This window comes from Biomphalaria glabrata, chromosome 8 (assembly GCF_947242115.1).
Source record: "Biomphalaria glabrata chromosome 8, xgBioGlab47.1, whole genome shotgun sequence".
Lineage (NCBI taxonomy): Eukaryota > Metazoa > Mollusca > Gastropoda > Planorbidae > Biomphalaria > Biomphalaria glabrata.
The window spans coordinates 29,700,700-29,727,513 of record NC_074718.1 but is presented as its reverse complement, the minus strand read 5'-3'; the positions used below and the strand labels follow the sequence as shown (position 1 = coordinate 29,727,513).

Below are 26,814 nucleotides of genomic sequence, written 5' to 3'. Positions count from 1 at the left end.
TATATATATAATATATATATATATATATATATATATATATATATATATATTTATTATTATTTTAATAAAATGCTTATTAAATCTTATTGTAAATTAACTTAGAATCATATACATAAATCACTTTCTATTGTAAATTAAATGTAGACAAAAGAATTTTAAGATCATAGTAATTGATGACCACCTTCTAAAAAAGCTCATTAGGGAATTGGAGTGCCAAAGGTATCCCCATCGACCATTGGGATGGAGTTCTCCCAACAGATAGGAGTTGACTCAAGTCCTATCTGAAGGTTCCACAATGGCGCAAATCCCCCGTTCATGGACTCTGTTTGCTACATGAGGCTGTCCACAGGGAATTTCTTCCTATTCCTATTCTGTAACTGCTTCAATACTGTGTAGGAACCACCATACCAGCTACAGGACATTGATAACATCCCCCTTGTTGAATGGCATTGCAGACTTGTTGAACAGTGTTTTCAGGTCTCTGTTCCATCCTCACCCTGAAGGAGATATAAAAAAAAGTTAAACCAAGGTAAACCGATGGAGGCGGTGTTTGACACCTATTATTTGCCTACTTGCTTCCACTAACAGAAATTTCCACTGAGGCACCACAAATTGATTATGTGCATCTGTTTTTACATCTATTGTTACGTGCCCTCATAATAATTAAAATTTAGATGATGAAAAACTGAATGCAAGCATGCAGATGTGGATTCAGATAGGTCTAATTTAGCGTATTTAATTACATAATTGTGAACCAATTTGATATAATAAAAAGAGTGAAGTATAGCACTTGAAAAGGGAGCAAGCTGAAAGTTTTTGCTATACATTAATTTATCAAGGATGAAAAGATCCCTCATCAAAAAACTTTATCAACAGCCTTAAAAAGTGAAACCTTGTGTATTATGTAACTTTCACAAGTTAATTGCATTAGCTCTAACTCAAAAGCCAAGTGTATGGTTACAAAACACCACTGCCAATAAATTGTATGACTTAAAAATTCAGTAACAACCGTTTTTAACAGTTATTACAGAACAACTCTCTTTGCTTTCAACTCCATCTTTCATAATAGTCATCTTCCTCTTCAGTCTTTGTTTCCCCCAATTCTACTCATAATGTCTTATCTCTATTCATCAATTCGTTACATAAATTGTTAATGCTGACTCGAGTCAAAGTCAAATTTCATTATTTCCTTATGTTTTCATGATTGAATGTTAATTCATTTGTTAAAAGGCTTCGGAAGTTGAAGATAATATGTAGGCCTATATATCTATTTTAAGGAGGAGTTAAAGGGTTCTGCATCTTCATGGATGTGGGTTATCTAACGTGGCTTGATCGCCAGAGTAAATGGTGTTGTGAATGTTATTGAGATTCATCAAGGTTCTTAAATGGGTTGTACCAAAGTGGTGAGGAAATCAGTAATTTTATTGCATCACTTACTAGAGGATTCCAGCCCTGACCATCTCTGGTGCACAGAAGAGTTTCAAAGTTCTGTCTTTACAGGATATACTATGACTAAGAGAATCATGCTAAGGAAGATTGAAAGACAAGTTTTGAGAGCAGCTAACACTTAAGAAAATCTGAAGACTGCAGTGAATGGAAGAAAGTTGGTCGATGAGACTGTTGTAGTACCGTGTCGAACAGAGTTTAGGAACAGAATGTGAGAGAGATGGCTTCAGTTATTACCACTCTCAAGCAACAAGAATACAGAAAATCATTTAATATGTAAATCTTGAGTGTATTCTATTGCATGATAGTTTCAACAACACAGTTGCAATCTTAATGCATGATTTAATTTAGTCTCTTTTATTCAGTGAAACAAAACTGACTGTATTTAAACTTTTATAACAAAGACAAACACAACTTTCCTTTTGTTTTATACCAATGAAATGAAGACTTAATTATGCACCAACACTTTCTCCTTACAGATTCATCAGTCAGCCCTGTGCCAAATAAAAAAAACATCCGATCTGTTAGTGAAACTCAACTAAATGGTGCTACTCCTAAGAAAGGGAATGCCACCAAAGCTTTTGATGATGAAGACTATGAGAAATGTTACTTGAATATATCTGGCATGACATGTGCATCCTGTGTGGCTACCATTGAGAAAAATGTTGGCAAAATGGAAGGTCAGTAACAAAACATGTTATTTATTAAGGAAACATGTTTTTTTTTATTTAAATAAATTAAACTTAAAAGAATCAATGCTGCTGAAATATTGTATATATACATCTGTAGCATTTCATGTCGTAAAAGATGATCATTTCCCTTTGCAACTTCTCATGTGATTAAAGAAGCCAATCCTAAGATACCCATCAACTGTCAATGGCTAGGTATTTGTAATCACAAAACACTGCTGCATTTTTAATATATATTTATGTAGTGACAAAGTATTAACCATATAACTTTATATTATTTACAAAAATAGAATTTCTAGAAATGATCCTCATCAAAAACTATGGACTAAATGTTATTGAGAAAAGGACAACACATTTTCTTTAAATGAAATTTCATTCTCAGTGTTACATTATAATGTGGAAAACTTATCAAGGCCTCAATACAATATTTGTTCATTTGTGAGGGCATTTTATCTTTAACTAGTACAGCTATAAAATAACATTTTTGGCATTACATATTTAGTAGACAAAAGTTCTATTAACTGTTCCTTTAAATAATTATTTCATGGTTGATGAGTTAAGCAAGAAATTGTTAATCTTAATTTAATTTCTAACCTGTAGAACTATTCTACTATTAAGTTGAATGTCTGGACCAAATTTTTGTTGAGCTCACTTATTTTGAAATTGTTAGTATTCCACTGTGCTGACCCCACAAAAGTTTGTGTTTGCTGAGCATATTATTGAAATCTGCTTTTTTAAACTACATTGGTTCAATTACTTTTAATTGTGATTTTCTCAAAATCTGTACTTTTAATTTTTATTTCTAGGAGTTCACAAAATTCTGGTCTCATTAATGGCCCAGAGAGCTGAAGTGACTTATGATCCTGCTTATGTTCTACCTAGTCAAGTTGCAAATAAAGTAGAAGACTTAGGGTTCAGTGCTTCTGTTGCTGAGGGAGAAGCAGTTGGCAGAGGAACATGTGAATTGACGGTGTGGAATTTTTTATGTCTACTTTGACATTACTATTTATTTTCCAAACCACTGGTTTGTGACTCCACTTAAACCTGGAAGTTTTTTTTTGGCAAATTAATTGGGATAGTAGGGTGTTTAATTTGATTAAATTTTATTTTCATCTGAAACAGTGCTGGAGAGCTTTCCAATTAAAGTTAAAACACTTTTTAAAAAATTAATTTTTAAGACAATTATTGACAGTGTTGGTAGCTGTAATTAAACTGCAAAAGGAAAAAAAAATAATTTCATGATCAAGTTTAGAGTTCATAGTGATGGCAGTCCTTTGTGCATACCATGACCTGGAAGCCATCTATTTAATTCAAAGCTATTATTTTGTTTTAAGGAAAGAAACAGATATAATATAATATTGAATGCCTTGAAAAACGTAAAATTTATTTGAATTGATTCTGAAAAGGTTGTGTTAAATTTTTATTTCAGATACTTGGTATGACATGTAGTTCTTGTGTCAACCGCATCGAGTCTGAGATGAAGAAAAAGAATGGAATTTTGTCAGCCTCTGTAGCTCTTGCCACAGAGACAGGAAAATTTACTTTTGATTCTGAGCTGACTGGTCCCAGAGACATCATTGAAGCCATAAAGGTATTGTATGGACTGGTTTATAGGATTTTAAACTGCATGTTTATTTATACTTTGGCTTCTCAAAGCTTTGAGTTTCTACTCAGAGGAGTAAATTGTTGTAAGGGAAATAATTCATTTCCAGTAAGTGCATTCTTAAATCTTTGGTTTGAAGACCTATATCTATAGAGGAGACAAGTTTATTTCAGGATCCAAAATAATCAGTCTTTTCAGTTCATAAGTTTCAATCTTCATGTTAAGTTAATTTTTTGTAAATCTGTTATTGAATTTGAATTATAAAGTGTATTATTGAATGATGTATAGAGTGTGTTCAATCTTTTCATGATTTCAACTTGAATATTAAACACTGTATGTTCAGAAGGTCAGGACATCTAAATAATTACATAATCTAGTAGAGCTTTTAGCCAGATACCAACAGAAAAAGTATTATGAAATACTTCTAATGAAAATGGTTAATTACCAACTACTGTAAGAAAAATAGCTTTTTAAAATTATTATTTATGTATATATTCTTGCAGTCATTAGGCTTTGAAGCTAAACTAAGAACAGATGATGACATGAGAGCATCACGCTATGATCACAGAGAGGAGATCAAGAGGTACAAATCTGTTGTTGTTAAAGATACCACTTTAGTACTTGAAATTCCAAATGCTTCTCTAAATATGATGAAGTTTTAAATATTCATAGTTTGCACAAAAATATTGTTGTCTTCAATACATTTCATTTATCTTTGATTTTTTTTTAATAATAAAAGTAATAAGATGAACAAAAAAAAAGTTACACAATTTTAATGTACTTTTGTTTTTTTTGCTTATAATAGTTTTGCTACAAATCATAATGAAAATTAGTCCTGGATATGCTTCCTCAATGAAAATACGGTTTTATTTACTTCTCATAAAATTTCTTTCTTTAAATTTAAATTAGCAAGTGAAGATTAAAATCTTCCAACATTTTTAGCAGAATTTTGATTTTAGTTTTATGGTTTTAAAGCACCTTTGCTGACTTCAAATTCTTAGCTTTTTTTTTTTTTCAATCACACTGGTATAAGTCAATACTTCATTTTTGAAAGTAGAATTTGGCATCTTCTCATGCCATTATTGATCTCTGCATATGCATACTACATGATATCAATAAAAGGCTATAAATGGCATATATCTCAAACAACCTCTCACAACCAGTCCAACTCCTGACCTTCATGTGTGACTCAGAGATTGGGTTATCACTTATATGAGAAGGTGCAAAGGTGCTTATGCCTGTAAGCTTTGGACAGAAATTGCTTATTAGCCTTGGGGAAGGAGAAGGAAAACTATGTCCAAGCCCCTGCTCTCTTCTGCCTTGCGACAATAAGCATGAATAGGTTTCGTGAGTCAACCCTGAGGAAACATCTGGAGCTGGTTATCTTTATGCAGTACATAGTGCTACACCCTTGCAGAACCTGCACTGCAGCTGGTCCTAAACTGTATCAGATACCTTTCATTCTTTTGGACACATCAGTTGTATGGAGAGGGGGGGGGTGCTGGGTGGGCGACATCATACTGCCCATAGCTAATGCCCAGATTTTCATTATATCTCATGAGTGTGACAAGTCAAAAACTCGCTGTCAGAGTCACTCAAATTTATCACAGCATTAATTATTATTTTTCATTATTTATTTATTTTATTTTAATTATTTCCCCATCCAACCCCTAAATCATTCACCCGCCACACCTTTTCCTCTCTACCAGGCTAGACTTAGTCCACCACCTTGGAGAAAATTAGGCCAGTCCTTTCATTTATCTTCCCTTGACCGGGGCAAAGATACGCTCAGACCTTGATCTTATCGACAGGATGTCTGACAGCCGCGGTTGACACCACCTTGGTTTGAATGCAAGCTAATCCTCCCCCCCCTTCCTTTTCCTCACGTCTCTCTTTGATCTAAGAGATTACCCTGGTCAACACACCGCGTGATACTCCAAGGTGCGGCTCTTGTCTTGTCGGATTTCACCCACGTGTAAGATAATTCTTAGCCTAGGACATTTCCGGTGTCCGCCCACACTTTTCAGGCATATATATATAGTAAACCAACTCAAATCACCCTCTCTTTCTCATTCGAGCTGAGCTATCGAGTCTGGACTATATCACTTATTCTTTCTCCCTCCTAGAGGAATACCTGGTGGTAAGCCGAACTTAATCACAAGTTCCATCTTGATTACTCTGTGTATATTTCCATTGGATTTTATCATGTGTATTTTGCTTAGTTCATTTATATTTAATTAGTGCATTGTGTATTTCTCACTGGCCCTCCCTCAGGTGTCTGCCTATTTGCCTACTGGCCTATCTATGTGCTTGGTGCTAATCAGCGCTGCCCTTGCCTAGTTGCTATCAAGAATCACCTATTGCCTAGTTACTGGATCAACGATCCATTTACCTGCAGTTGTGCTTAGTGCTATTCAGCGCTGCATTTGCCTACTGAGATCTACCCAACTCTACTACTTGGCGCTATCGGCATTGCCCACCTATTCGACAGCCCACCTGTCAAGCTATTAGGCGCGACGTCCCTATAGAGTCAGATCTGTGCGAGACGTCATAGCTACGCCAACCCTCTGCAACTCACTGGACATATCCTGTTACTCACACCGCCCACGGCAGATCAGCTCTGCCCGCAGTAACCTTGTGCCCACGGTATCCGGCCACCCGCCATACTGTGCCCACTACAGATACTAGAACTTGGGACTGAGACTCCACAAGAGCTATATCGCCGGCGTCCCTCTATCCGCTAGAGCGCCACCTCCAGCTGCAGAACCTCAAGCCAGGACACAGCCAGCTGCGACATCAACAGGACAACCAGCTAAGTCAGAGGACAAAGTGACATACTCTCTTATTATGTGCAAGAGTGATGATTAAACATAGAATATACTAGAGATAGATGCAAACCCTCCCCCTTTTATTATTATATGTATATTTATGTAAATAAATATCCTTTATTTTAACTTTGGTATCTATCTTTCATTGCTTTGTCTCGTTGCGTGTCTGCTCCCGATTCATATGCTGATAAGTGGGGGTGTGATAGCATTAAAAATAATCATCCCCTAGACATAAAACGTGCCAAACACACGTCACATTTCCCCACCTGTCACAATGAGATTAACCATAGTTGTTAAATGACTGAAGGAAACCAACAACATAATACAATCTCATGCGTGTTCAATTCAATGAGATACAGTTATTGAAAACAAATATTGCCTGAATAGCCAAAGTTTATTGACATTGTTTATTTGCTTTTCTTTTTATGCATGTATAAAATGAAAGAATTAGTTCAATATTGGTGAATATATGCAATTTTCTTTTATCATATGTATCATTTATCTATTACATAAGATTTTTTTTTTCCTTTGATGTATTTAGGTGGAGGACATCATTCTTATGGTCCCTAATATTTGGTGGTCCCTCAATGATCATCATGATGGTGTTTATGTTTGGTATACCCTCCCAGGACTCTCATGACATGACATACAACGCCAGTGACCCCCACAGCAATCACACTGCTGAAAAGCCATGGTCACATGAAAAAATGGACGGTCACTATCCTCAAAAGATGATCATCCCTGGGCTTGACTGGTTGAATCTCCTCATGTTTCTTCTTGCCACACCTGTACAGGTAAGGAGTTCACAGGATATATATTAGAGTATGAAGTTATGAAAACCTTTGAAATGGTTGTAATTCTAATTATGTTTTATTCACTCAATGGACCCTTGGCTTTCAATAGTGTTGCTGTTTAAAATCTCTGCTCCTCTCCTGATCAGAAGCCACCCACTTGATTCGTGTCAGACTAACTACACATTGTATAAACAGGTTTTCTTTTGGTCAGCTTTCTCTGCAGTACCATGGCAAATGATTCATCTGTCTCACTTTGTATCCCAAACATCCTTCATTTTTACAAATAAATATTTTTTTTGTATCAATAAATTTTTATAGAAATGATGTATTAAACAACTATGTTCCTTTCTTGGCAGTTTTTCGGTGGCAGGTATTTCTACGTCCAAGCCTACAAAGTGCTGAAGCACAGGTCCACAAATATGGATGTGCTAGTCGTCATGGCAACCACCATTTCCTACCTCTACTCATTGGCAGTACTTATAGCTGCCATGGTCCAGAAGGAGGAGAGCAGCCCAATGACTTTCTTTGAGACAACACCCATGTTGATGGTGTTTATATCACTGGGCAGATGGTTGGAGCATATAGCTAAAGTAAGTTAGATAGATCTGGTTAGACTTTATAGCTAAAGTAAGTTAAATAGACCTGGCTGGACCTTATAGCTAAAGTAAGTTAAATAGACCTTGCTGAACCTTATAGCTAAATTAAGTTTACAAGAACTAATCTTTTTATAGATGAAATAAGAATATTTATAAAGCTTTTATGCAAACTTTTTTAATAACATTTATTTGTGTTACAATTAGCTTTAATTTTTTTTTTCTTGGTTCTAGGGAAAAACCAGTGAAGCCTTGGCCAAGTTGATTTCTCTGCAGCCAGCAGATGCAGTTTTGGTACAGGTGGATAAGAATTTCCAAATTCTTTCTGAAAAGGTCATCTCTCTTGATCTTGTCCAGCGTGGTGACATTCTCAAGGTCACTCCAGGTGGTAAGATTCCTGTGGATGCCAAGGTCATCTTTGGCCAATCAGCTTGTGATGAGTCACTGATAACAGGGGAGAGTATGCCAGTGGAAAAATCCATAGGTGAATAAAGGCATCTATTCAACATAAAATAGTATATTTTGATTAACATGTCATAGTTAACTGAAAGATGTCCTCTGTAAACTGGAAAACCAAATAGCCAAAAAGTTTACCCACTGCATATGAATGGCTACATAGTTTGCGACAGTATTTTGACTAACATAATTTAGTTTCTATAGCAAAATTTTATTTCCATTTAAACTGATTTAACAGACACAATTAACTTCATTGTTCTTTAATGCTTATTAATACTGAGTAGACACTGAAATAGTAGCATCATAAACCACTTAGACAAACAAAATGTCCTCACCCCACACCAACATGGCTTTAGGAAATATAGATCATGTGAAACACAACTAATAGGACTAATTGATGACTTTTCAAAAGGTTAAGATAATAGTGAATAAATAGATGCTATTTTACTAGATTTTTCCAAGGCTTTTGACAAAGTTCACCACCATAGTTTGCTTAAAAAATTAAAATATTTCGGTATTAATGGTCCATTGCATTAGTGGATTAAAGATTTTGTGATAGGGAGAGAAGAAACTGTAATAATAAATGGCTCTAAATCAACACGGATAACAGTAAACTCAGGCGTACCTCAAGGAACTGTCTTAGGTCCACTACTATTTTTAATTTACATAAAGGATTTACCAAATTGAATTACCTCAGGAACAAAAAACAGATTATTTGCAGACGATTGCATAATATATAGATCAATAAAAACAACACAAGACACAGATATTTTACGAAGAGAATTAGATGAATTACAGAAATGGGAATCAAATTGGAGCATGTCTTTCCACCCAGAAAAATGTCAGTTGTTAAGAGTAACAAAAAAACTAAAATAAATTAATTCCACTTATCTTATTCATGGCAAACCTGTAACGCAAAATACCTTGGTGTTATAATAAATAAAAAACTGTCATGGAATCCGCATATTGATGAAACTATAAAAAAATCAAACAAAGCATTAGGGTTTATTAAAAGAAATTTCTATAAATCAAATAAGAACATAAATTTAAAATGTTATTTAACCTTGGTTAGGCCAATAATAGAATATGCATCCTCCGTTTGGGACGCCTCAACTCAAGATAACATTAAGAAACTGGAACAGACACAAAATAGAGTAGTGAGATTCATAATAAACGAATATTCACATTTAACCAGAGTAACACCTTTAGTAAAATCACTAAATTTAGAAAGCCTTCAGGACAGAAGACTCAAAAGTAAAGTAGCAATTATACATAAAACACTGAACCATAATCTTCAAATACAAAAACAAAATTTAATAAAATACTCTGAAAGACACAAAGATAAAGGCACATTCCTCGTCCCATATGCTAGGACAAATGTGTACAAATACTCCTTCTTCCCTAGTGCTATTAGAGCATGGAATGGGTTGCCTGAGCTAGCCAGGAAAATGAGTGACTTGGCAGAATTTAAGTAATTGGTTAATATGCATGACTAAATGCATGACGCGTAGGACGTAATCATCTTCTTTTTTGAAGAAGTTAAGTCATTGGTTAATATGCATGACTAAATGCATGACGCGTAGGACTTAATCATCTTCTTTTTTGAAGTAACGTCTGTATTATATAAGATAAGATAGACATACATTTTTGTTCCTATATTTAAATAAAAGTGACCTCTTTCTACTCCTAGTGTTTAATATGTATCGTGTGCAACCAGAACAAAATGACAATTACTTTACCCATCAATTATCTGGACTCATAATACACTTGGCTGGACTACTCAATTCCACATTTAAAATGTCAATCTTTACAAAGATTGAAACTGGTTTGGAAAATGACTGTCATGACAACCAAGGATACATTCAATAAGCAGAGTTTTCTTTCCTTATCTGAAAGCAATTTTAGCTAGACCATAATGCTTTCTATTTAAAATGTATCAGGTTCACCTGTGATTGGAGGCAGCATCAATCAAAATGGTATGCTATTAGTAGAGGCCACATATGTTGGAGCTGATACAACACTCAGTCAGATAGTCAAGTTAGTGGAAGAAGCTCAGACTTCCAAAGTAAGCTTTGTGTCATCTTTAAAACTTGAGAACCACTAATCCTTAGCTTAACATTGTTTCATTTCATGTAATGTTAATCTGCTGTGCATTTCTCCTCCATCAGGCTCCAATTCAAAACTTAGCTGACAAAATAGCTGGAATATTTGTTCCAGTGGTCAGTATTTTGTCACTGGTCACTCTGATTGTCTGGGTCATCATCGGTTACACTGACATCAAACTGCTGGAAAAAAACTATGATGTAAGCAGAAACAAGCTTAAACTTTTGAAAATAAAGAAATGGAAAAATTGTTTAGTTGAAAAATGAATATATGTTTGGTAGTCTGGAAGAAATAAAGACATATTTTGTGCAGCTCGTGTCACATACTCCCCATTAAAGTCAAATGATTAGAAGAAAACATTAAGTTTGAAAGTAAGACATTGATACACAGAAACATTTGTAGAAGTCTGGAGCTTTGATCTGTCTATGAAAGTATAGAAATAATTTTAAATGGACACAGAGACACTTAATTCTTTTGTCTCTTAAGCAGTTATTTCAACTGGCTCTTTGATAGTTAAACAGGGTTTAATTTGTTGTTAACCCTTCCAGCTCTGAGCCCCTGAAACAGACTGTATTCTATGTCCTGAGGGCCACGCACCTCTTCACTTACTATCTTTGAAGCTCTAGATCTAATGAAAATCACTGTTTTTTCTTATCAATCAATCTCTCACAGTATTATTCATTATTCTTTGTGAAGTTTTTTCTTCTAAAATTTAGATACCTTTAGGCTTATTACAAGCCTAGAACTACCTTATGCCTGCTTCAGGTCTATTACAAATTTTCTGGAAATTTTCATGTAAAACCACACCAGTTCAATATAAACACATGGGCGCAGGCATTTGCATAGCTAAACATATAGTTTAGTTATGATTGGTTGGTTACTTTTAGATTCTGACTAATTTTTTAAATCGAAATTGTCAAGTACCAACAAAAAATAGTCCACCAGCATAGCAGCCATTTTAGAAATTACTTAAAAAGCAGTCCACCGGTCAGGCATTGTTAAGGTAAAGTTATTGGTTTCTAATAAAAATGTCCATTCTGAACCTTAAGTTAGGTCAAGGCTAAGAAAGAACCTCATGTTCTAATACCAATATTTCTTTGGATGTTAGTAGTCACACAATAATATACTTAAATATATAAGTATATCTAATGGTATCACAGGATCGTCAACTCTGTGGGCAAATATTATAACAACTAGCTTTCATTTAAATATTTTAAAATATGCTTTAGATCCAGAATTCAACATCTGTAAGTATGGTGTTTACCCTTTAGAACCATTTCCTCATCACTAGCTTTGCTATTTTCAATAAGAAATAAAAAATAACAAATCAGGTATTGCCTTTGAGTCCAAAGTTTAAGGGAAGAAAGCAAATCTTTTTTCACAAAGCTATGCTATGCACATCAAGCTGTTACCAAATTATTTTTTCTATTTTTCACATCAAGACTCACATTTTAAAATGTACAATTTTATTGTTCTTTTTATTTTAATAAATTTTTTTTTTTAGCTTTTGAAACTTAGTTAAATTATACATCATTTTTTATCCTTGTCTGCTTTTCTGCCTTAATTCACACACATTTCTACCATATTCTAACTAATTATCTACAAGAGTAGATCTGAAGCTGCTGAAACTAATTATTAATAAACATATAATGTATATTAGTGCAGCATTAGAGTGTTTGTTGACAGACCAGACATTCTTTTTGCAGCAGAATTTAATTCTTTAGTATGCCCTTCATATCCTCCATTACAAAGCTTATATCAACTCACTCTTGTCTGCTTGGTAAAAAGTTTGAACATGTTTTTCTCCCACTTCCCATTCTAAGATCTAGTTGAAACTCTTAGTTCATTGATTATTGGTAATTAATTACTTCATTTGATATTGAAATAAGGGAAATAAATGAAACTTTATGATAGGTGTGGATCTATTCTCCTTTTTACGTTTTTTGTCACATTTTTTCTTCATTCTTGGACACTAGCGGATCCAGAACTTTGGAGGGGGGGGGGGAGATTTTTTTCCAAACCCTAACGCCCAGTAAACCTTAACCCTATGCATAAACATGTGTACAGCGCACGCGCGCACACACACACATATACATACATACATATATATACATACATACGTACGAATTTAAAAAAGCATTTCTCAACCTTCGTTGAAAAACAAAGCAACTGGGGCAGCACTATAAGGTCCCGTAGTGAGTTTCGGGGCAAAGCGTTTTCTTGCTTTTTTCACTGCAGAAATGCATTCTCCTGACATCTACAGCTTATTATTCAACAATAAAGTTCGGGGCGAAGCCCCGACGCCAAAAGCGTTTTCTTGCATTCTTCATTGCAGAAACGAATACTCCTGACAAGTACAGCTCATTATTCATCAGTGGAGTTCGGATTCACCCCGACGCCAAAAGCGTTTTCTTGCATTCTTCACTGCAGAAATGCATTCTCCTGACAACTACAGCTCATTATTCATCAGTGTGGTTCCGACGCCAAAAACGTTTTCTTACATACTTCAGAGAAGAAACTCATTATCCAGACCTAAAGCTCATTATTCATACTATTAAAAAAGGACCTTTTGAATAATGTTGTACTAGAAACATATTCTAATATGAATTAATAGGCCCTTAATACATTGCAAATAAAACCGATTTGTTCTTTGAAAAGATAAGATACCCCACATATTTAGATTTTGGCTTTGAGGATCGCCGCCGAAAAAAAAAATTATTTGATAAATAATACTCAATAGAATGGAAGTATAAATTGTGAGTTATAGTCCCAAATATTTTAACTAGAAAAATATCAGAGTTAGTAAAGGTTGGGAAAAAAGCGACTATGAAAATGCTATTTGGGTTTAGAAATCATCTCAATCATAACTCTTATACTGAAAAATTTCGTTTGAATTCTAACTTTCTTAAAAAAATTATGATAAATTCATGTGAAATTACATAAACTCTGTCTGGAAATGGGAGGGGCGGTAGAGTGAAAATGATGAATCCTCGCTCCTCTTTATAATAATCTGTTAAAGATTGCATTTGGCATTAAAGAATAGGGGTGGGGCGACTCGATATAAGAATTTAATTTATAGTATATATATGACAAATTTTTTAATTTTTGTAATTTCTTGACTATAATACAAAAAGAAAAAGTATTGGTTTGTCCGATGGGGGAAATGTGATTGCATGTATCGCCCCTCCCACCTGGTACAGCCCTTTTTCATCTAAATTTACTACTGATAAAATTTGAGGTTAGAGTGTGGTACGACATAATATACAATGTGTTCACATATCAATATGTAGTTTATATACAACTAATTTTGTTCACAAACTATGATTCTCCATAAAAATAGGACCGCCCCCCCCCCCCCCCCCCCCCACTCATAGGTTTTAGGTGGGATGGGCAGTAGAGGTATTGCCCCCCCCCCTCAATCGGCAAACAGGGAACGACATAATATAAAGATCGGTTAAAATATCAATAACAAGTTTTAACCATATAGATATTTAATTGATTCTGTTAACAAGCTGTGATTTCTACAAATAAATTGGATCCCCCCCCCTCTAAAATTTATTTGGGGGGGGGGCGGGATTGATGCCATCGCCCCCTCCCGACCCCACCAAATCGGCCAACATACTAGAGGAAGGGGCAAAATAATCTAAAAATAGGTTGAAATATATATATAATTAGTATATATTATTAAGATAAGTAATAAATTCGTATACAAATTGTGTGAATTCTATACTAAAATTCGTCCGCCCCCTGATCCACCAGTGTTCTTGGATCAAGTTGAAATTTTGCATAATTATTCAATGTCGATAAGAATACCTAAATTAATCATTATAATTAACCTATTAGTTAATCTATTAGTAGTAATTAATTAATTATGTTTTATTTACCAGAAAGGCAGCTTTACTCTGCCATCTTGAGATAAATGGCAGTAATTGTTCATGCAATTGATGGAGAAAAATAAATTGTCTATAAATGTCATTTTCACATTATTTTGCTAATGAGAATGTACTCCAATTCTGAAAGTATTAATTAGTCTTTTTAAGTAACATACATATAATATAATATGTTTTAAGTACAAGTATACTATACACTTTTATGATACATTTTTTATGTTGTAAGCTGAGCTGTTATTAGTTCTATACATTTTGAAAATCTTGTTTAAAGTAGCAATTTTTTAAATAGCTACACACTTTATTTTACTTTTTTCCTGTTACTTAATATTTATCTCAAGCAACTGTTTGTTAGCAACAGTTCATAGTGTATTTTTTTTTAAATTTTGAAACAAAAATGCTGGTTGGTTTCTCTTCTATGCTTTCTAGCAATATATCACAGGTTATAATTATATAGATTTTTACATCCAGTTCTTCACAGTAATTCCAGATGATATACTTAGAGGTTTCATATAGTTTTTTTTTAAATTTATTCTCCTAAGCAAAGCTTGAGACAATATTGCATTAAAAAGAAAAAAAATTGATAATTAATCATTTCCAATAAGTTACATTTCTTTTTTTTTTTCAGCCACGTACTAATATCCCAAAGTCGGAAATCATCTTTGAGAAAGCTTTTCTCTATGCCATTACCGTGTTAAGTATTGCTTGTCCCTGTGCCTTAGGACTGGCTACCCCAACAGCAGTAATGGTGGGCACAGGTGTTGGTGCTACAAATGGAATCTTAATAAAAGGGGGAGAGCCTCTGGAGCTAACTCACAAGGTCTGTACATTTTCCAATGGATATAAGTGTTGTTTTAAAATTTCTAGTGTTGTTTGAATTGACAGTTTGGGTAGCCATTGGTGTATTTAGGTAACCATTTTTTTAACCATCATTTTCATTCTTTAAAACAACAGTTTTATTTAATTTTGTTTAGACTGAATTTTAAGCATGTAAATAGAATAAATCAGACTTGTATTATGGAAATATTAATATATAGTAACATTTTGAGTTTAAATTATTCCAAACAATGTATTTATTAATAATTTGTATTTTTTTTTAAATATATTTTTTCTATTTTCATTCAATAACATAAATAAATTTTAGGGGAAAAAAGTTTTTGAGGTTTAAAGATAGTAAAATGCTATAACTGTGCTGAAAATAATGTAAACTTGAAAATAAGATAAATTGGAGTTTGTTCTACTTATAATCTCCTACAATTATAAAAATATTAGTTTTTTATGTTTATTCTTTTATACCATATGAATAATCATTAAAGCTAATAATTTTCTCTGAATTTTCATTGAGTTGAAATATTAATTATAGAAAGATGATATATTGGTACCAGTATTCACAGTATAACCTTGTTACAAAGACAGTTCATGCAGGGTGTTTTTTGTTTTTAGCAATGAAAATATATAAGTGGGTGTTATTAAAACATTGAGATATAGAAGCAGCTTTTATTTGAAAAAAAACAACAACAAGCAAATGAAAAAGGCAACTTAACTATTGTTTTAGGAAATAGGATTAATTGAATTAGTTTTAAATGAAGGGTATTAGAAATCCAGTGTTTTGTGTTCACCAGCTGAAGGTGATTGTATTTGACAAGACTGGTACAATCACTCACGGTGTACCCAGAGTGTCCAGAGTCTCCATGTTTGTCAAGGACAAGACTTGCTCCTTTGTCAAGTTTCTTGCTATCGCAGGCACTGCAGAAACCAGCAGTGAACATCCAATAGCTTCTGCCATCTTAAAATATGTTAAAGAGGTAAAAAGCTCTTAATTAACTTACAATAGACTTCATTAGAAGTCTCTCATTTAGTCTGAAATATCTAATTTAGATATAGGATTTCAACAGTTATGTTCAATGCATTGTTGGAATCACAAATCTAGATGTCTTTCTGACCAGAAAGTCTAGAAAATTAGTAATACTTTATGGACACAAGTAAAATGATAATACTTATATTCAATAAAAATCTGTAAATGGGAATAACATTATCTACTATATTAATTGTTAAATCTTAGATTTTAATTAATTCAAGGGAACAAAATGAATTAAACTATGGTAGAAAAAAATTTGATTATGAAATTTATATTTTAAATCTTCTGACAACACCTATCCAGACATTGCTTACAGAAAGCCTTGGAAAGGTGTCAGAGTTTTCAGCAGTTCCTGGGTGTGGAATCAAGTGTAAAGTCTCACACCTGGAGTCTATCCTATCTGGAATCAACTTATCTGAAGTCAACAACAGAAAGAACAAATTTGGAAGCCAGAACATTTTAATAGACAACCTTCTTTATGGCATTCAGGAAACTGCTAATCTTATACTAGGTGAGGCAAGCAACTTTGTAAAATCATTTGTGTTTTGTGTCTTTGTAATACTTTTTGTTTGCATGAAATATACAAGTAAATGTGATCAAATTATATTGTGATTTTTAACCTTATTGTTATCAACAGCTAGCAATCTTTTTAAAGTTCATTTTTAACTGTAAACTTTGCAGCTAGAACTAGTAGAGTTGAAATGTTTCCATTCTTTTATCTCTTATTTATGTATAATGCAAGCATTAAACAACTTCATTTGTCTTGTCATGTAGAAAGAAGGTGACTGGTGATTAAGGGTGTCCATATGACTCTTATCAGATCTGAAGCTTATTTCTAAATGAACCCTTCTCTGATTGGTTTTAAGAAAATTAACAAGGAATAGTTAGAAGATGCAATCAAGGTTATGTTCTAATTCCTCAGCTGACCTCCTACTCAGAATGTAAATGAATACAAAAGTGTGTCACTGCATGAAGTGTTTGATTCAATCTCTAGTTAGTCAAAAGTTTACAATGGATTCATGGATGCTTGAAATTGAGTTTTCTCTGAACTGTTTTTAGCTAATTATTGTTTTAAATTTTCTGAAGATAGTACTAACATATTTGTATTATCTGGGGTTTGAATAACTTTTTTTTCATTTTGTTTTTTATATACTACTTTTGCAGACATACCTCTAGGGGCTGAATCATCACAGGAGTTTGAAGTGCTCATAGGCAACCGAGAGTGGATGCAGAGAAATGGACTAGTGGTAATTGACACGATGGACCAAGTCATGACAGAGCATGAGATGCAAGGCCATACTGCTGTCCTGTGTGCCATAGATGGTAATTGTTAACAGTATTTTACATGTATTTTTATTGATAATTTTTATTGATACCTTAATTCAGCCATTATTATGATTTTGAAATAAGAAAAGGGAAGTAGTTTCCTTCCTTTGGCAAAACTGTTAGTAGATGTTTTGATATCTGACAGCCCTTGCTAAAAAAAATGAAAAGATAGTTCAGAATATGACAAGAGAGAAAAGAGAGTGAAATGAGGAAAGAGTTTTACCAACAAGGCTGCCCACTGATTAAAGGGGAGATAAAACAGATTCGCAAGTATGTTCCACACAACAAACATCTTTAGCAGAAACTGTTCATGTTGCCACTAGACCAGTCAGTACTAGCATTAGAGGATGTTTAGGATTGCAGTGTATGCTACTTTCTTGTAACCCTAGTGCATTATTGTTCATCATTTGTTACAATGTATTGCAGTCTTATACATTTGATCTATAAGGTCTCAAATAAAATATTTTTGTTTTGAGTTCAAAAAGAAAAAAATGTGAAAATGACTGGTCATAAACCATGTGGTCCTCAAACCAAGAGAAAGTTTGCCAGAGAAATGGTATAGAGCCAACTGAATACAGACATTAAGTTCTGAATATTAAGCATTTTGTAAAAAAAATTCTTCAGAACATTCATTAAAGAGACAAGGATCTACTGCACTGATTGGCCTTTCTGTTCTTGTTATTGTCATGCAGGTGTTATTGTTGGTATGCTTGCTGTGGCAGACACTGTCAAATCAGAAGCTCATCTTGCTGTGTATGAACTAAAGAGGATGGGACTTGATGTGATTCTCCTGACAGGGGACAACTTGAAAACAGCTAAAGCCATTGCTAAGCAGGTTAGGATTTTTTTCAAGTCTTTAAGATTTTTTTCAGTTAGCTTTTGGTTGTTAGAAATTCTTATTTCTGTATTTGTAAGAGGCTTTTTTTTATATTGAGAAATATTTTACTTTCTGTTTTTTTTTCAAAAACACTTAGTTAAGCTACCTTTACTTATTCATATAACAGAACATTGCTATTTGTATACTTTTAGTGACCAACTTCCTAAATTTTCCTTTATTGTTGGTACACACCATTGAACCTTTTTTTTTCTCATGTGGGAGGGGGGGGGGGGGTAGAGTACGATTTCTGTTATTTTCCTTTTAGTTCTTGCACACTTCTGCTTTTCTTTCTCTCTTTTTACTTAGGGGAACCTAAATTGTTGCTGGAAGTACATGATCTTATTTTAAAAATCTGTTTACAAATAATGTCCCATTTGCTTGGGTGCTCTTTGTCTAAGATTGTTCTGAACAAATAAATGCTATTTTTTCTTGGTCAGCATCTGGTTCAGAAATAATCCAAAAAGTCAAAATGATTGGATTTGGTTTTCCAGTATTGGCTACCATTTAGTAATACTTTTATAAATATTTACAATTCTTTTAGTCATCAGAAAACAATTTTCCATTTTAATTGCAACCTTATTCTCATTGAAGGTTGGCATCACAAGAGTTTTTGCAGAGGTGTTACCATCTCACAAGGTGAAAAAGATCAAGCAGCTGCAGGCTAAGGGGGTCAAGGTGGCTATGGTGGGCGATGGTGTGAATGATTCCCCAGCTCTGGCCCAAGCAGATGTTGGTATAGCTATTGGCACAGGAACAGATGTGGCTGTGGAGGCAGCTGATGTTGTACTTATTAAGGTCAGTGATATGATTTGATTTACTACATCAGTTTGCTTTAACTTGATCTCCTAGCATTATTGATATCATTCATCTCCTGACATTATTATCAATCATCTCCTGGCATTATTGACATCATTCATCTCCTGACATTATTATCAATCATCTCCTGGCATTATTGACATCATTCATCTCCTGACATTATTATCAATCATCTCCTGGCATTATTGACATCATTCATCTCCTGACATTATTATCATTCATCTCCTGGCATTATTGACATCATTCATCTCCTGGCATTATTAATATAATTGCTTTCCATTCACTGTTTTCAGAATGATCTCTTGGATGTGTATGCAGCCATCAAGTTGTCTAAACTTACAGTTAGAAGAATACACATTAATTTTATTTCAGCATGCATTTATAATTTATTGGGGATACCTATAGCTGCAGGTAGGCAACTTGATGTACTGACTGCTATTAAAATAGTACCTACTATAAGCTGTCTTTTATATTCTAGTGGTAGACAACATTGATATGAATATTTGAAACAGCTAATCAGAAATGAAACATTTGTTTCAGTACATTTTTACAAAGTTTATATAAATTCACTCTGTCTGTCTGGGTGGAATCTTGTGCATATTATTTCTCCCATTTCCCATTCTTGAGTCAACATGAAACTTTTCACAATTATTTTAACAAATTTAAACAAATGAAACAATGTAAAAATCATAATCAATAAGTCGTAATTTTTTAAATTTTGTTTTATACAGATACAATAAGTGACTACTAAGCTAAGGAGAGCTTTGTGTAGAGAATTAGGTTGTTTGCTTAAATTTTAACAATTTAAAATAAAAATAGGCTATAAAACTTTTTACTTTTAAAAGCACTTGGATAGCTCAGTGGCTAACAAGTAGGTTTTCTATTGTGGAGTTTGAATTCAGACTCTAGCAACATTCTCCCGGATAACCCTTCCCTCTCTTTTTCCACCACATTGGTCCACAAAGTGATTGGACTCAGCATAAGCATTAAAGTTTTATTTTAAAAAAAGCAATTAATAAAAAAATTTCCAATCGCACAAATTAATTACATTGTGGATTTAATAGAATTGATGCTATTTCACTCCATATAAGCTTTGTTTTTTAAAAGGTATTTTTTATATTGTACTTGTTGTCCAATGATAGTTTAAACTTTTGCCCAAAAATTTTCTAAAAGTCCTCTTCATAAAAATTTTTAAAACTTTAATTGCTTTATAAGCATGTCTCAAGCCATACTAAATATTTTTATTATGAATTTTTAGAGTATTAATAGATCTAACAAACTTTATAGCAAATTTTTGCTTTAATTCTTGTCCAGGAATGTTAACACCCATTGGAATAGAGTTACGACCCTGGATGGCCTCAGCAGCCATGGCTTTATCTTCTGTATCAGTTGTGGCTGCTTCATTATTATTGAAAACGTGAGTCCTCGTAAAATGTTGTACATTCTAAGATTTATCAGCATTGCCTTGGCAATTTTATCTCTACTGGTCTGTGTTTATGTTTGCTTCATTTCATGTCACAACAAAGTTAATTTCTCCAACTTGGGTTATAACTATCACCCTCCATCTCTCTTCTTTGCTGCCCTGACAATATAAACTACATTTTTCTCCTAAAGAGAGCCAAAAGTTGCAAACTTTTAATATAAGTTTTTCAAATGTTTTTCTTTCAGAAAAATCTGTCTTTACATAATTTACTTATTGCCTGTTGAATTTTGGTTTAAAAAAAGTATTTTGAATTTATAAAAAATACTGCTCTGCAAAGCTGAAGAGAATAAAAAAAAATATTATTTTCTAAAAAAAAGATTTGTTGTCACTTTTGAGGTTCTGGATAATTTAAAATGTCTTTGTTTTAAATCCATGAAATTAAAATAAATGGAATAATGAAATATTTCTTTATATTTTTTTTCAACTTTACATTGTGTAATCTGTATTTTTCTTTCTTTTTATACCGGTACATCTAAAAAAAAAAACAGCCTTGCTATAACTCTATCATAGTATTGTAAAACTCTTCAAAATAATGAAAGATGTTTTAACAAATGTCTCATGTTTTTGCCCTTTCTCTATCACAACCTATCTTTTATGTTTATAATCATGTTAACAGATTCCGTAAGCCTAGAAAAGAAACTTTGTTGACACAAGAATACTATAAGAGTTACGAACAGGACCAGGATATGGATAACATTTCCACACACAGAGGAGACTGGGACCTACCCCAGAAGCCCCCACGCCAGAACAGCAGCATTACTGAGAAGTGGGGCTTTCTGAAGAGCAACAATGTGACCCCTGACCACAAGAAAGGTCTGCTGGAAGAGCATGATGAAATGGACACCGAGCTACAAGTGGTCAGCTCAATGCTTTAAATGTTTGTTTTATCCTAGCATATGAGTTAGTTCTCAAGTTTGTATGACCATTTTTTGTTATGAAGAAAATCAAACTTTTAAAACATCAAAATGATGTAACTTTTAGTGATACATGCATTTATCATGTACCTTTTTTTTATATTGTGTAAGTATTTTGTTTAACATCCTGAAAAGAAAAAAACATATTTTCATTTATTATACAAGGATTTATACTTGAAAGAACTCAATTATTTATTCTTAAATGTCCTTGACCAGTTGATTGACTAAACTTACCAGGAAAAACATAGTATAGAAGCATAAAAAATCTTCAATCATAATTTATCAATACATATAATATTATCACCTGTTCTTTTTGTTCCTTGTAGAACATAGGGCTCCATAATATAAGCCACTCTCCACTCTTTCCATTCAAGTTTTTTTCTAGCTTCTTTTATATCCATTCATTCTCATTTAATCCACTATCCATAATGTTTCCTTTGGTATTCTTCTACGTCTTGTGCCATGCAGAACTGCTCTAGATGGCATCCTTCCTAAGGGCTCGTCCAGTCTCTATTTTCTATCAGATATTTGTGCTTTAATATTTCTCTTTAAGCACATCTTGCACTTTATGACTGTGAAAAATACATTGTGATATAAATGTTTGAATAATATTTAAAGACTGTTGTATTCTTTTTTAAATATCTATTGTTGGCCTATATATGTAGCATACTCATATTGTATAAAGATTGAATTTCATTTTTAAGCAATAAATATTCATCACATATCTTTTTGTTTATGTCTGCTTGACCAACCTTTGTTATAATATGTCCAAGTTTTACATATATTTGTCTTCACTAAATGCTATTTAATTATTATGTGACAATTAAAGCCATTGATTTTTTCTATCTTATTCTCAAGTTGGTTTGTCTTAAAAGAATGTAGTTTTGTATGTGGGGAGTTGTTATTGTTACAAAGAGTGAAAAGGAAATGGGGCAAAGACAGAGGGATTAGTGGTACCTCCCTACCAATCCACTAATGCTTTGTGAATTCAGCAGCCCTGAAATATGCAGTCCACAGTGTCATGCTTAAACAGAAGCCTTGAATATCAGCAAAACTTGAATCAAAATTCTTCTCAGAAAACTGTCAGATCTAGTTGCTAACACTCAACAAATGATCAGAGTTACAGTCTCAATTTTGAGTGTCTTTTAAAACACTACTATCCTTTGTTATTGTTTTTTAAAATATATGATGTGATTATTTTACTAGGAGAGAAAAAAAAAACACTGTGCCACTCTAGAGGCCACATTGGCCATTTTTCTTAAACAATCTTTTGTAGTTATCATTTTGATGCAGTTAGTTTGTTGAAATTAAATATTCCATGCTCTTCAAAATTACCCTTTTTAGTGTGTGTGTGTGTGGGGGGGGGGTAGAAGAGAATCTTAAACTTTCTATTTTCTTATTAAATTAATAGTAAATATCTCCTTCATTTCTGTCTTAAGGGATAGGTGTTGTAGAAGTAATTTGATGCACATTTGATTACTTTAATTATTATTATTAGTGATAGTTTATTTAGTTTTGACTAAAGAATAATTATTTTTTTTTGCAATATTTTATGGAATTGGATTAATAATAATCGTTATTGTCCATTTGTCTTTATTTGGTTAATGGTGACAATATTCAGAATTGGACAGCACAAATCATTTTCATAAACGTAACTAATTTTATAATTATGCAGGGCTGATTGAGCTGATTACCATACATGAAAATGCAATCAACTATCTTTAAAAAAAAAAAAATAGCAATATGTTTCTGATACATTGTGATAAATAATAAAATCTAAATCAACATGTCCATTACTTCACTCCATCCATTTTTGTTTACACATTTCGAAAATTTAGTTTATTGTAGTCTGTTCATAGGACAGTCACTTACCTTTTGAAAAGAAGAATTTCATTGAAGTTTTTGTGATTCGCTAATATTTGAATACAACTTTTCATCACCAACTTAGTATAGCTGGATTCAAAGCAAGGCCATCACATTATACTCTCAGTGTATGGTGTCTAGACTTAGGGTTACCTGGTGACTTTTGACAAATTTGTAGTAAATCTGTGTCATAGTTATGTTATAATTTTATCATAATTAATAGATTAAATTTTCTTTGTATCCTAAAGCATGTTCCTCTTCAACTCTCCCTTTTCTGTGACCATCATCTGCTCCCAACTTGATCATGTCCAGCCCAATCTATTGTTAAAAGGGTAGGAATGTTTCACCTTGGTCTTTCATTCTGTTTCATTGTGGTTCAATTGATGCTGTAGCTTCAAAACTTATACTCCTGTATTATAGCTTGATTGGACTGAAATTGTATATTTTTATTACTCTTATAATAAATGACTGTGTAAATGACCTCTGTAGCTGTCATTCTGCTTTGTTTAATTGTTGCCTTAAAAACTGTTTCATCTCCTAATGACCTTAGCTTTTTTTTATGTACACAAAGTTCTTGTAGCTTCCTTGTGTCAAATTGAGCCTCTTACATGAAATGTAAGTAATTTATTTGAACCTTAATAGATTGTTTTAGATCATTAAATACTGAAGAGATTTGGGTGGGAGTTTTGGGAGGTTAAGTTTATCTATATATTTGTTGTTATATTTTATAATATTTTAAGGAGACTAGACATTGAGCAAAATGAACTTAATGAAGTTCTGTTTATGTAAAAAAGCCTCGTGGACCTTAAGAAGTTGAACTTATGGCACATATACATACATTCAGTTCACTTTGATTTTTTATTTTATCAAACATTGGTTGTGGTGGCTGAGTGAGAAGACAATCTTCAGATCCTCCTACTCTAGTGGGAATATCCTGTAGTTTTTAAATGCCAAGCAAGTAGATTGGCGTTTTTGGACATATGTCTTTAAAAAAAAATGTTGCATAATCATTTGTGTATGTCTATTTTCTAATGAGCCACAGAGATTATGATGTCGGGGATCCCCTAACCCGGGGATCAACTCCAATTTATCATTTGTTTCAGGATTGTTGCTGCTTTGGGCCTTTTCTTTTCATATACATTTAAGGTTTTTGAATTCTTATTACGGTATAAAATGTAAATATTTAAGCCAGTTAAAAAGCTGCATCAGTTATTTGTGTCTGTGTAAATACATGTATTATCTATGCTAGTATGACGTATTTGTTGTTTGTTTTTTTTATAAGGGAATGGGCTTTTCCAATGCTCACTAATATGTTAATATAACTTTAGTCTTGAGACTATTCAACTGAACGTTAAATATAAGTATGTTTTAATTATCAACTAGTATTTTTTTTCTACTATTGTAAGTCTGCGACCCTTAGGCAGTTTGCTGCACTCAGTGCTACACCCTTGCAGCTAACACCCTTGCGGCTGACCCCAAACTGTATCGGCACTTGCTGTTACTTTGGATAGATGAGCTTTGTGAAGGAAGAAACTGTTGTGAGGGCGACATCTTTCCCAGCTTAGTTAATGCCCAGGCATTCATGATCCAGACCATAGGGTGTAAGTTAGAATTATTGTTTCAATATCATAGAAATTACCACACAGCTAATAGCAAGAAGTAAAAAAAAAATTGGCTACTTATTGTGTGGATTTTGCTTTGAATTCTGATGTGACATCCCACTCAAGTGCTGGAGACAGAATGTCTGGTCTCATGTAACTATCAGAGTACTAGATATCGAGTGGAATAGTGTAGAATTCCTCTAGCTACTTCTTGCTCTTGAAATGACATAGGGTTCGTGAAATGAAACTCGTATGCTGTTGGTCCTGACAATTATAAAACAATACTTTAACCCCCCCCCCCCTTTTAGTCATGCATGGAACTTGTGTTCATATTATAGAATTAACATTTGATGACATGTTTTTCAAGGACCAGAACTTGATGTACTATGATGATTTGAATGTTATGCTTACGTTGCGATTGGAGAATAGAATGTTATGATTGGTTTGATAGTATATTGAAAGTTAATGGTCTTATTTTTTTAGCATTGTGCACAAAAACACAATAAATGTTGGTGTTTTTTTGTGTGTGTCACTTTTGTGTTTTTGTATTTTAACTATTGAGTAGCACACTGTTATAGTCTGTATTCCGACAAAGGGCTGGGTCACTGATGCTGGGTTAATGTTAATCTTGGTTGTTGATAATTGAAACAAAACAAGCTATACAACTCTCGCCACGCAATATTTTGAATTGTCTGCCCGTCAATTTGGGCAATAGAATCGGCGTCTGTGGTTACCATGTGATGCATTGATGTGCCCAAAAAATCAGAGCGAGTCTTCTATTTCAATCAACACTGAACTAAAAGAAGGCTGTGGCTTATACCTTTGGAAGACAGAGCAAATTTTTTGATAAAACCAACAGAGCGGCTTACATACAAAGGAATAATGGTATGTGGAGAAGTCAGACCTTTTTGTTTATTTTGCGATGTTAGTTCTAGTTTATTAGAACCAGGACTATTGAAGAAAGAAGTGCACTTAGCTACTCCGCACTATTGAAGGAAGAATTGCACTTACTTAATCTGCACTGTTGAAGGAAGAAGTGCACTTAGCTACTCTAGACTGTTGAAGGAAGAAGTGCACTTAGTTACTCTGCACTTTTGAAGGAAGAAGTGCACTTAGTTACTCTGCACTGTTGAAGGAAGAAGTGCACTTACTTAATCTGCACTGTTGAAGGAAGAAGTGCACTTAGCTACTCTAGACTGTTGAAGGAAGAAGTGCACTTAGTTACTCTGCACTTTTGAAGGAAGAAGTGCACTTAGTTACTCTGCACTGTTGAAGGAAGAAGTGCACTTAGTTACTCTGCACTTTTGAAGGAAGAAGTGCACTTAGTTACTCTGCACTGTTGAAGGAAGAAGTGCACTTAGTTACTCTGCACTGTTGAAGGAAGAAGTGCACTTAGTTACTCTGCACTGTTGAAGGAAGAAGTGCACTTAGTTACTCTGCACTGTTGAAGGAAGAAGTGCACTTAGTTACTCTGCACTGTTGAAGGAAGAAGTGCACTTAGTTACTCCGCACTGTTGAAGGAAGAAGTGCACTTAGTTACTCCATACTGTTGAAGGAAGAAGTGCACTTAGTTACTCTGCACTGTTGAAGGAAGAAGTGCACTTAGTTACTCTGCACTGTTGAAGGAAGAAGTGCACTTTGTTACTCTGCACTGTTGAAGGAAGAAGTGCACTTAGT

General features: G+C 33.6%; 1 protein-coding gene across 8 annotated transcripts in view; it reads left to right on the top strand.

Annotated features, from left to right (window-relative positions):
- The window catches only part of LOC106066430 (copper-transporting ATPase 1-like), a 55,038-nt gene extending 29,376 nt beyond the window's left edge, over positions 1 to 25,662 (top strand). For 7 of the 8 annotated variants that reach the window (XM_013225432.2, XM_056037360.1, XM_013225434.2 and 4 more), the window contains 19 exons: positions 1,926 to 2,126; positions 2,942 to 3,105; positions 3,565 to 3,726; positions 4,242 to 4,321; positions 7,108 to 7,360; positions 7,717 to 7,950; positions 8,188 to 8,437; positions 10,350 to 10,474; positions 10,578 to 10,712; positions 11,742 to 11,759; positions 15,028 to 15,219; positions 16,022 to 16,204; positions 16,561 to 16,768; positions 17,422 to 17,580; positions 18,276 to 18,418; positions 19,052 to 19,255; positions 19,570 to 19,687; positions 20,591 to 20,693; positions 21,376 to 25,662. In XM_013225432.2, coding sequence (XP_013080886.2) covers positions 1,926 to 2,126; positions 2,942 to 3,105; positions 3,565 to 3,726; positions 4,242 to 4,321; positions 7,108 to 7,360; positions 7,717 to 7,950; positions 8,188 to 8,437; positions 10,350 to 10,474; positions 10,578 to 10,712; positions 11,742 to 11,759; positions 15,028 to 15,219; positions 16,022 to 16,204; positions 16,561 to 16,768; positions 17,422 to 17,580; positions 18,276 to 18,418; positions 19,052 to 19,255; positions 19,570 to 19,687; positions 20,591 to 20,693; positions 21,376 to 21,634 — 3,191 coding nt within the window. In that variant the 3' untranslated portion in view covers positions 21,635 to 25,662. The remainder of the gene's footprint in view (positions 1 to 1,925; positions 2,127 to 2,941; positions 3,106 to 3,564; positions 3,727 to 4,241; positions 4,322 to 7,107; positions 7,361 to 7,716; positions 7,951 to 8,187; positions 8,438 to 10,349; positions 10,475 to 10,577; positions 10,713 to 11,741; positions 11,760 to 15,027; positions 15,220 to 16,021; positions 16,205 to 16,560; positions 16,769 to 17,421; positions 17,581 to 18,275; positions 18,419 to 19,051; positions 19,256 to 19,569; positions 19,688 to 20,590; positions 20,694 to 21,375) is intronic. The other variant, XM_013225433.2, reaches the window with a different exon arrangement.
- The last annotated feature ends 1,152 nt before the right edge of the window (positions 25,663 to 26,814 follow it).